General features: G+C 38.0%; 1 protein-coding gene across 8 annotated transcripts in view; it reads left to right on the forward strand.

Annotated features, from left to right (window-relative positions):
- The window catches only part of LOC106091448 (neuronal synaptobrevin), a 50,329-nt gene that overhangs the window by 29,175 nt on the left and 9,655 nt on the right, over nt 1–11,499 (forward strand). For all 8 annotated transcript variants that reach the window (XR_001222005.2, XM_013257980.2, XM_013257995.2 and 5 more), the window contains 2 exons: nt 1,510–1,668; nt 1,738–1,789. Coding sequence is in view for 7 of the 8 variants with exons in the window: in XM_013257980.2 (XP_013113434.1) it covers nt 1,510–1,668; nt 1,738–1,789 (211 nt within the window). In the remaining variant the exon portion in view is untranslated. The remainder of the gene's footprint in view (nt 1–1,509; nt 1,669–1,737; nt 1,790–11,499) is intronic.

Raw genomic sequence — 11,499 nt, forward strand, 5'->3', positions numbered from 1 at the left:
GGTGATTGCGGATTTTTTAAAAGAAAGTAAATGCATTTTTAATAAAACTTAGAATTAACTTTAATCAAATATATAATTGGCATTTTGTTCGATAATCTTTTGCCATCTTCCTGGCAAATTTAGTATTCCACGCTCATAAAACTTCTGGCCTTTATCTGCAAAAAACTGAACCAAGTGCGATTTTATTCTCATCATTGCCGAAAGTTTTACCATTTAAGGAGTTCTGCAAAGATCGAAATAAATAGTAGTCTGATGGTGCAAGGTCAGGGCTATATGGTGGATGCATCAAAAAGTTCCCAGCCAAGCTCACTCAGTTTTTGGCGAGTGACCAAAGATGTGTGCGGTCTAGCGTTGTCCTGGTGGAATATGACACCTTTACGATTGACCAATTCTGGTCGCTTCTCCTTGATGGCTGTATTCAATTTGTCCAATTGTTGACAGTAAACATCCGAATTAATCGTTTGGTTCCTTGGAAGCAGCTCAAAATATACCACACCCTTCCAATCCCACCAAACAGACAGCATAACCTTCTTTTGGTGGATATCAGCCTTTGAAGTGGTTTGAGATGGTTCACCATGCTTGGACCATGATTGTTTTCGACTAACGTTGTTCTAAACCAAATCCATTTTTCATCTCCAGTTATGATTCGTTTTAAAAACGGATCGAATTCATTCCGTTTAAGGTGCATATCGCAAGCGTTGATTCGGTTTGTTAAATGAATTTCTTTCAATACATGTGGTACCCAAATATCAAGCTTTTTCACCAGTTCAAGACTTTTTATGTGATAATGAACGGTTGATTTTGGTATATTTAACTTCTCTCCTATCTCACGCTCAGTTACATGACGATCCAATTCGATTAATGCTTTGATTTGGTCATCATCAACTTCATTTGGCCGACCTGAACTTGGCTCATCTTTAAGTGAAAAATCTCCAGAACGGAATTTGCGAAAACTGTCTTCTTTTTAAGGCTTTATCACCATACACATCTCGTAACTTTTTAGCAACCTGCTCCGCGTTTTTTCCTTTACGGAAATAATAAAGTAAAATATGACGAAAATGCTCCTTTGTGGGCTCCATATTAAAATTGACGCCAAACAAACAAATTTAAACAAAATTTCGCGCACTTTTTTCTAAAGCAAGCTAAAAGTAACAGCTGATAACTGACAGAAGAAAGAATGCAATTACAGAGTCACAAGCCGTTGAAAAAAATTGTCAACGCCGACTATATGAAAAATCCGCAATTGCTTTTTGGGCAACCCATATATACCCGAGGTGATGGGTATCCAAAGTTCGGCCCGGTCACTTAACGCCTTTTTACTTGTTTTTAATAGAATGATTGTGGGCGAATTTTATTTTTTTTTAATTCATTGCGGTGGATAGCAATCTTTGGAATTTTTGTAATGTTACATTACACTCTACTATTGTTTGATTTAGTTGTTGGATTAACCAGCTGAGACCAATGTGTTTTATATTTTTAATACCAATTTCATTTCTATTTCTCCTTTAGGTTGTTGATATTATGCGAACAAATGTAGAGAAGGTGCTCGAAAGAGATCAAAAGCTTTCTGAATTGGATGATCGTGCCGATGCTCTACAACAGGGTGCATCACAGTTTGAACAACAGGCTGGTAAATTGAAACGAAAATTCTGGTTGCAAAATTTGAAGGTAACATTCAACGACGAACAAATAATGATACAATGAAGAAATACACAATTCAAACTTTTCATTTTACAGATGATGATTATTATGGGTGTTATTGGACTCGTTATTGTGGGCATTATTGCAAGTAAGTCACGTTTATATAGAAAACATCACAAGGTCATTATAATGTAACGAAAAAAAAACCCAAAAGGAATTTTAAGTAAGAACAGAAAAGACAACAACTGATGCAGTTAAGCATGCGTTTAACACTTTAGCAATTTACATTACTTATTTTTAGATCTCACTCATTTTTTTAGTATTAAAAGGCATATTGACACCATTTTATCACTTTGCACACCACCCCACTCTAGTGTACCATTATATAGTCTTTAGTATTTAAATGCATAACATTTTATATAATTTAATTTCATATTTTGTTACAGAATTTTACTTTTATTTGTTATGATTTAATTATTTTTACTTCATTTGTTTTTAGGCTTTTTTATGTAGAATGGTGATTTGTATTAAAATCAGGCATTTACACTAACATGTCTTGAGCAATATTTAAAACTTACATCCATACAATTCGGAATAATGTCCCAAACTAAAATACAAATACAAAATCCATTTAAATGAGTAAGGAAATTATTAATTCGAGCATTTCATCTTGTTTCTCATTTTCGAAAAAGGTGTAGTATTGATTTTGTTATATTTTCAACTTGTGTTGTATAACTAATGAGATTTAAGAAATGTTTTTCTTTTTTTTAAATAATGACTTTAAAATAAATTAATGTTAGTGTTGGCAGTATTCGCAATTTCTCTCCAAATTGGGGATTTATGTTCGAATATGGAACAACAAATTTTCGTCTTGGGGACTAGCGAGAACGTGTGCAAACTTTTAAGGATCTAGGTTGTCCTGGCGGCTTTAGCGGGTCCCTTAAGTTGGTCATCTGGGTATTTCGAAAAAATGTTTTGCTCTAACCACTTTAAGTTCCAAAAAGATATCTCTACCCGTTCTCATGCGGCATATTTTGTACTATTGGGTTGCCCAAAAAGAAATTGCGGATTTTTCATATAGTCGGCGCTGACAAATTTTTTCACAGCTTGTGACTCTGTAATTTCATTCTTTCTTCTGTCAGTTATCAGCTGTAACTTTTAGCTTGCTTTAGAAAAAAAGTGTAAAAAAAGTATATTTGATTAAAGTTCATTCTAAGTTTTATTAAAAATGCATTTACTTTCTTTTAAAAAATCCGCAATTACTTTTTGGGCAAACCAATAGTTTTTTGTCGATTTTCTCCCACTGTGCGGAGGTGGGTATAGAAATCATAACAGTTGAAGTCAATATAAACCCAACTCCTCAGAGGTTATCAATTTTGTAAATCTAAACCGATGATGATTCCCCCATAGACGTAAAAGTCTGCCCGGGATGTACTACATTGTATCAAGGATGTCACTGCGGTCTAGCAGCTGGTCGAAATTACAGCAGTGGTCACATCAATCTGGCCAGCCAGAATGACCACCGACTTTAAGCGTAGCATTAAATTCAGTGATGCCATCCTCAGTGTGTTTATAATGCACAGGCAAACCAACTTTGGATCTGGCTAAGTACTTAATCGGAAATGGATTTTTGAAGTACCATCCACCAGACCACAACACCATATTGCATCATAAGCCTGACAACTGCAGTATACAGCCAATGCATGACTTGTTATTTACATCCCCAAGATTTCAAATATCACTAAGGGTGTATATGGAATCTCTCCTTACAAGGAGACAAATCTTACCATGGATTTCAAATATCATCATACAGCGATTCACACGTCTAATCGAAAAATATTTCTTCTTTTTTAATTAGCTTTGACTGAACATTTGTTCCTTAAGCTGCTCTTAGAATAGATTTCCAGGTGACTCGATATTCTGCGCTTCATCTCCAATTTCAGGTATCATGCTGACAGACTAAGAGTCTAAACCTAAATAAAGAGTCAAAGTGGCTAAAAAATCGCTAGTGGCGTGACCAAATAAGAAACGCGGAGTCTGAAGTCAAATTTGAGGGATGAAAGGGTTGCAGCGAGACTGATGGTAAAGATGCTAAAGCCTTTTTACAGTTTTATACCCTCCGCAATAGGATAGGGATATACTAATTTCCTCATCACGTTTGTAACATCTTGAAATATTCGTCTAGGCCCCATAACGTATATTCTTGATTGTCTCGACGTTCTGAGTCGATCTAGCCATGTCCGGTTGTCGAAATCGAAATGTCGATCTCCTGATTTGACTTTTTGAGGCCCTGGAAGCCGCAGTTTTCGTCCGTTTAGGCTAAAATTTTGCATGTGGTGTTCTTTTATGACTTACAACAACTGCACCAAGCACGATCGGAATCGGTCTATAAACTGATATAGCTCTCATATAAACCGATCTCCTGATTTGATTCTTAAGCCGCTGGAAGCCACAATTTTTGTCCGATTTGGCTAAAATTTTGCATGTAAAGTTCCGTTACGACTTCCAACAACTGTACCGAGAACGGTCGGAATTCGTCTTTAACATTATATAGCTTCCATATAAACCGATCTCCCGATTTGACTTCTTGAACCCCTAGAAGCCGCAATTAATTATCCGATTTTGCTGAAATTTCAGACAATAAGTTTGTAAGGCCAGTGGACATTCTTCTTCTATTTAGCCCCGATCGGCCCAGATTAAGATATAGCTACCATATAGACCTATCTCTCGATTTAAGGTCTTGGGCCCATAAAAGGCGCATTTATGGTCCGATTTGAGACGGTGAGTTGTATAAGGTCCTTTGACATACTTCTTCAATTTGGCCCAGTCTGATCAGATTTGCATATAACTGACATAAAGACCGATCTCTCGATTTTAGGTTTTGGGCCCATAAAAGTCGCATTTATTGTCGGATGTCGCCAAAATTTGGGACAGTGAGTTGTGTTAGGCTCTTCGACACATTGTCATTTCGAGTATCATAAACAATCAGTTTTAAAGTAACAGCCTGTGCCACACGGTGCCGAATTGAGACTCTTATCTTGAAATCGCTTATTGTCCACGAATGAATTTGCACCTACCCGTAGCTTTCCACTATCCTCAACTTGTGTATGCACCCGGTAGTTTTCAGCTTAGCTTGCAATGATAACGATGGACACCACTCAAATCGGAGCTCAACGGTCCAACTTGTGCGATGATTGCAATCAACCCGTGTTACTATATACACCCATACGATCTCCAATATCCCTGAAGGTGTATAGAGAACATTCTGGGAGGGTACTTTATATAAACTTATATGAACACTTTTACACCAACTTCTTCCGGACAGATATATATTTTAAAGTAGTGTATTCTTAAGGTGTCCATATAACGATGACAAACTAACCGTAATATGCTAATTTGCCCATGAACATTCAATTAAGGAACAGGGGCAAACTTCTCACATATCAATGAGTGCTGTCCGTTTCAAGTTTAAACCCAATAATAAGGGGCCTCCTTTTTATATTCGAGTCCGAACGGCGTGACGCAGTGTGACACCTCGTTAAGAATACGTTTTTATACGGCTGCCATTTCATTTTTTCGAATTTCATAGCACCTAACAATTGTCGCCAGCATTACGAGGGGAAAACCATCGCTGGAAATTGTTCCCATGTTCTCGCCAGTTTTCGAACCTCTGCTCTACGGTGGCCTCTAACTAACCTTGATATGTGAACGGTAATATTAATACCTAAGATTTCCATTTTTTCGGTTTAACATTTTCAAGGCAGTCTCATGAAATGAAACCATTGTACCATGACAGCTAGAGTCTTCTATATTGTGTACTAGCCGAACCGGACCCACTCCGCTGCGCCTTCTTAAACTCTCTAATATCTTTTTAGGGGGGACACTTCGCCCTGGATTCGGAATACCATATTCGTATTCTACTCTCCAATACATTTCATTTGATACCCTTATTGTTCCGATCGGTCCACTTTTGATTTTGGGTTGTGTTTTTGGCACAAAACCGAAAAATTCCGAAAAATCATATAGCCTATGTTTCCCTCCAGACCAACCTACACAATGTGCGAAAATTTCGAGAAAATCGGTTCTGCCGTTTTTCAGTCTATAAGGAACAAACAAATCGAGTCCCATATATCAGTGATTGGCTAATATGTCCATTTTGGGCGTTTTTGTGGGGTTGGGGTGACCCCCTATACTTCGACATGAATTTGTATGCCAGATACGTTATCTACTCCGCATACTTTGATTTGATACCCGCATTTGATACCCATATTGTCCTTATTGGTCCACTTTTGATTTTGGTTGATGTTTTTGGGGTAACGTCAATAAATTATAAAGCCTTCCTGACCATATTCGTAATCTAATCCCGAATACCTTTCATTTTAGTCCCATATTGTCATGATCGTCAAATAAACCTATTTTAAGGGGTTTTGGGGCTGAGGCGGCCCCCCAGTTACTTGGACCCAACTTTTATTATAAAATTCGTACTCTACTCTTGAAAACCTTTCATTTGAGTCCCATATTGTCTCGATCGATTCACTTTTATTTTTGGGTAGTACTTTTGGGATAAGGGGAAGGGTCCGCCCCCCTCCCAATATCAAAAAATTATTTAGCCTATGTATCCTTCCAGACCAACCTACACAATCTGTGAAAATTTCAAAGAAATTTGTTCAGCCGTTTTTGAGTCTATAGGGAACAAACCGACAAACAAACACAAATTGAATTTTTATATATAAGACTAGGTCACGAAAGCTATAGCCGTTATGTTGCCTGGACTGAAGATCCTTACGAATCGTTTCCATCAGAGTCTTCAACATAAAGGATGACAGGCTTATGAGACCAAGATCTTTTGCCTTCGTGTGGTGCGATTTTTCTGCTTCTAGGATGAATTTTTCCTTTGTTGGTTTTATCTGATTATTGAATGATTTGGATCATGTTAGCTAAGGTTAGGTTGGCATAGGATAATGCCAAGACCTGAGTTGTCTAAACAACCACATTGGCGAAATTCCTTCTTCTCCTTCTGATAAATTACCTTCACAAACCTAACCATCCGTCACACAGTGGGAGAAAATCGAAAAAATATGCCGTGTGAGAACGGGTAGAGATATCTCTTGGAAATTTGAAATGCATAGAGCTGAGGTTGTGACGAGAACGTGTGCAAAATTTAGGTTGTTCGGGCGCCCTTTGGTAGGCCCCTAAAATTGGTCACCTCGGTATTTAGAAAATTTGTTCGGGCTTCTTGCCTTGATCGTGCACGGATTTACGCTTCTCAGTTTTTCCAGTGCCTCAAAGAAAAAAGTACCCAGTATCCTATTTCTACTTTGACATAAAGGAGGGCATTGATACAGAAAGTAAAAGCTGTCCCCCGAGGCGTCGATCTCACAACACCACCGACAGATGTCATCATTCCTAATGCCAATACGAGATGTATGTTTACTTAGCTTATTATGGCATACTGTATTAATTATTGAAATAAATAAAATCCACATTCTGGTTCTTAAATCTCATTACTTATATTGAATGTTTAATTTTTTTAATGTTTTTCTTATTGATTTTCTTTAATTTGTTTGTCTTTCTTCCTTTTTCCGCATGTATTATTTATTAAATTTTTACTAATTATTGTTTGTACCGTTTTTTACACCTCAGCACTACGTTCGAGGGCACACAGTGTCGTATAAGTTGTCATTTAATAATATCACTCATGCCACATGGTGGACATTATTAGATAGATCGGTTAATTGGTCAAGGGACCAGTTTTAATGTGCCAAATTTTCATTAAACTATTTTTCATAAATAAATATGCTCAAATAATTTCTAATATTCGCATAAGAATACAATATTTGAAGGAGTTCACTGTACCGTATGATTATTATTAATAAATATTATTGCTCATACAACGTGGTAACCTACAACCTGTCATGGATTAATATCACTCATACTACATGGTGAACTTTGTAACATAACCACCGTAGAAAATACTTTATATCAAAGAATAAAGCGTATATTTTGTCAAGAGTCCACTTTTAATTGACCAAATTTATTTTTAACTATTTTGAATGAATTAATAAGCTCAAATATTTTCCAATATTCGCAAAGGTATATAAGGAGAGGTTCACTGTATCGTATAGTTAATATTAATAGAATTACGAGGGTTGCCTTTTATATTTCGGGATTGGACAAACCTCGTGTGGTGCAATCTGCCAACTGATAGCTCTATCGTAAAGCTTGATATTTTTGAGGTTTTACGTACACAGAACGTTTTGACATACGAGCGCTATTTGTGTTGTTTACAGTAACTAAAAAGATTCATCTCGCCCAAAAAAATGGAATTAAATCGTGAACATTTTCGTGCGATTATTTTTTACACTTTCGACGTGGATTAACTCAACTACAGTGCATCGAACTTAATTCAATTTTTGGCGATGAAGCTCCATCAAGGACCAGTGTTTATCCATGGTATGGTGAATTCAACAGTGATCGTAGTTCACTCCAAGACGAATTTCGTGAAAGTCGCCTAAAATCAGTTTTTTTGTTCCAAAAACCATTGATGCTGTGCGCCAACTGATATTGCAAGATCGTCATGTGACCTATCGTGAGATTAAGACAACCTTAGGCATTAGTGGGACCAGCATACATTCTATATTGCATGAACTTTTGACCTTTAAAAAAATTTGTTCGCGTTGGATACCACATAATTAGTCAATCGCTCAAAAAAAGGCTCGTGTCGATTTGTCGAAAGAAATGCTTCAAAAATATGATGGCGGTGCTTCGATACTCGTTTATGACATCGTGATAGGTGACGAATCGTGGATTTACAAGTATGAGCCCAAAAGTAAACAGCTAACGACTGTATGGGTATTTCAAGATGAACCAAATCCCACAAAAGTTGCTCGCGCACAAAGCACTTACAAGCAAATGATCGCCTGTTTTTTCGGAAAAACTGGGCATGTGGCAATCGTTCTACTAGAACAACGCAGAACAGTCAATTCTAAGTGGTACACAACCATTTGCTTGCCACTTGTCTTCCAAAAAATCAGGAATACCAACCTCCGAAGACGGCTCACTCTTCAACACGACAATGCGAGCTCTCACAAATCGGCTCAAACAACTGCATTTTTGAGCACTCAAAACATGGATTTGATGAGTCATCCGCTGTATAGTCCTGACTTGGCACCGAATGACTTCTTTTTATTCCCCGTAGGAAAAAGATAAAATGAGAGCTCGACGTTTTTCGATACCTGAAGAAGCAGTTGATGCTTTGAGAATGCATGTTTTGGAGATACCTCAATCAAGGTGGCAAAAGTGCTTCGACAATTGGTTCAAACGCATGCAAAACTGTAAAGATGTTAATGGGGAATATTGTGAAAAAACAAAAAAGCGATTTTCGATGATTAGTATTGGTTTTGTTCTCTTCTCCCAAAATATAAAAAGCAACCCTCGTATTATTACTGATACAACGTGGTGAACTACCTTTGCATATCTTAAGATATGGCATCTTGAATTGTTTGGAGAGTTTCGTTAGCTAGAGTTTGCAAATTTCTGCTAAAAGTTTCTTCCCCAGCAGAAATTTCTTACCCTTCTGCAAATTCTTACTGGCGTATTGTTACTAGAAAAATACGCGAAAACGCCTAACATTATACAGCATTCGCTAAAAAAACAGCTGATTGTATATTACCATCTGTCTTAATTTATCGCGGATGGATACATCACTAACCGGCAACCATCTTTCGGTTAAGGTTCATTCATGACATATTAACACAGGTAGTGTACAGCAAAAGTTAGTTAAGGTAAGAGTGGCAGTCCTTTGCAGACTCACTTAGACAATTTTAAGTCTATTGTGATACCACAGTAGCGACAGACTAAGGCTTCTGGCGGGAATCGAACACACGATTCCTGCACTGATAATCCAAGCACGCTACCGACTCGGCTACCGGGGCGTCCTAGTGTGCAGCAAAGAGCTGAGTACAATTTTTATCTTTATCTGTCAACGAGTTTTGGTTGTGTGTGAGTGTGTGCATTAAGGTGTAGTCACGTACTATGCGAGCGCATTAAAAATGCAACTCTGCGAAGATATCTCACAAAAGCGACGCACAAAAGTTAAAGAATTTTCAACTTCATTGAACTCAAGCGCCATTCTGTGTTGTCATACGGGAAGTAGTGTTTTTAGGCGTCAATGTTAAAAATTGTTTAGCTTTTGCGCGTTACTTTTGTGGGATTTTTTGCAGAGTTGCATTTTTAATGCATTATTGATGCGCACAGTAATTACCTTTATACTTCAGAATCATAACACATACACAATTAAAGAAAAAAGGCACGAACTGGTAACAAACCCAAAATCAGAGTTGCACTAAATACTGATTTTCACAGATAGTGCACTCAATTTGTTGTTGTTTGCCAACTGTCTCCACCTGTTAAATTTATCTTGGGTTTATCTTTAGAATAAGCAATAAGCATATATTCAGAAAACAAATTCCGTTAGGAATTTAAAGGATTTTCTGGACAGTGAAATCGTTTTCAACGTTTTCGTCCACAACTTCTCTTAGTTTTCCCCTTTGGGACATACGACTCCGGAGGATCAATACGCCGAGCTATTCGCCGCGTAGAATGGTCTAATACAACTAGTGAGTGAACCGGCACACATTTCATGTGTCGAAGGGTACCAACATAACACTCTTGACCTATTCTTAACTTCGCACCCTGAGAAGTTAATGTCCTTGCGCCTCTTGGTAATTCCGTTCACTGCACCATTTCAGCGTTCTTTTCGTATTCCGCTCTTCGCGCCGCCTCTTCCCCAGCCCCAAAGCGGTCAATTTTTGTATACGAAAGAACACGTTGGGCTGAGCTCAACGAATTATTCCAGCATTTTAATTGGAAACTTTTCTGAACGGTGACGTAAATGCTGCTGCCGAAATGGTGCAGGAAGTAATACTAATAGGAATGAGATTGTTCATTTCGATGCATTTAGGACTTGGCGTCTGAACAAAAATGCCAATACCGAAATGCTGCGCAAACAGGCAAGAACTTCGTGTGCCAGAGTACTAAGACACGAAAAGTTTTTTTACGAAGAGCGTCTTTCTGCGAAAGTTATTGGTTCTCCGAGGGAAAGCTAGAGCTTTTTGTCATTCGTAAAAAGAATAAAGGGCAACCCATCGGCAATCCCAACTCTTGTTAAGTATGATCAGGTATTCACTGACCCGGTTAATAAGGCTTATCTACTGGCTGAAATGTTTGCAGGAAATTCCTCCTTGCCGTTTAGCAATCAACCACTCCCCTTGATTGATAGTGTACCTAGTTCGATGCCTCAGATATTCTTTCGAACACCTGGAGTTAAAAGGGTTCTTGCGGATCTCTACGTTAATAAATTTTCGGGCCCGGATGGTATATCAAAACTTGTCCTTTGTAAGTGTTCTTCGACGCTTGCTCGTCCACTACGCAACCTTTTCAACCACCAGTTTGGTGAGAGTAAGGTCGTGGCTCTGGATATTTCCAAAGCATTTGATAGGGTCTGGCACGGTGTACTTTTATCAAAGCTTGTCGCTTTCGGAGTCGATTATATCGAGCTTTGTTTGATTTATATCGAACTTTCTCAGAGATCGCACAGATAGATGGGATCTCATCAGATAACTATACATTGACAGCAGGTGTGCCACAAGGCTCTGTCTTTTCCACTTCCCCTTCCCTTTTTCTTATTTTCATTGACGATCTTTTGGGTCAGACTTCGAATCCAGTCTACTCATTTGCCGACGACAGTACTGCGTATCATTCATATTCATTCGACCATAGGCCCAATCCTCAAGAAACTGTGGACAGTAAGCGCATTATGGATGAGACGCTCTCCTAGGATTTGTTGGCCATTTCCAA

Source organism: Stomoxys calcitrans, chromosome 1 (assembly GCF_963082655.1).
Source record: "Stomoxys calcitrans chromosome 1, idStoCalc2.1, whole genome shotgun sequence".
Classification (NCBI taxonomy): Eukaryota; Metazoa; Arthropoda; class Insecta; order Diptera; family Muscidae; genus Stomoxys; species Stomoxys calcitrans.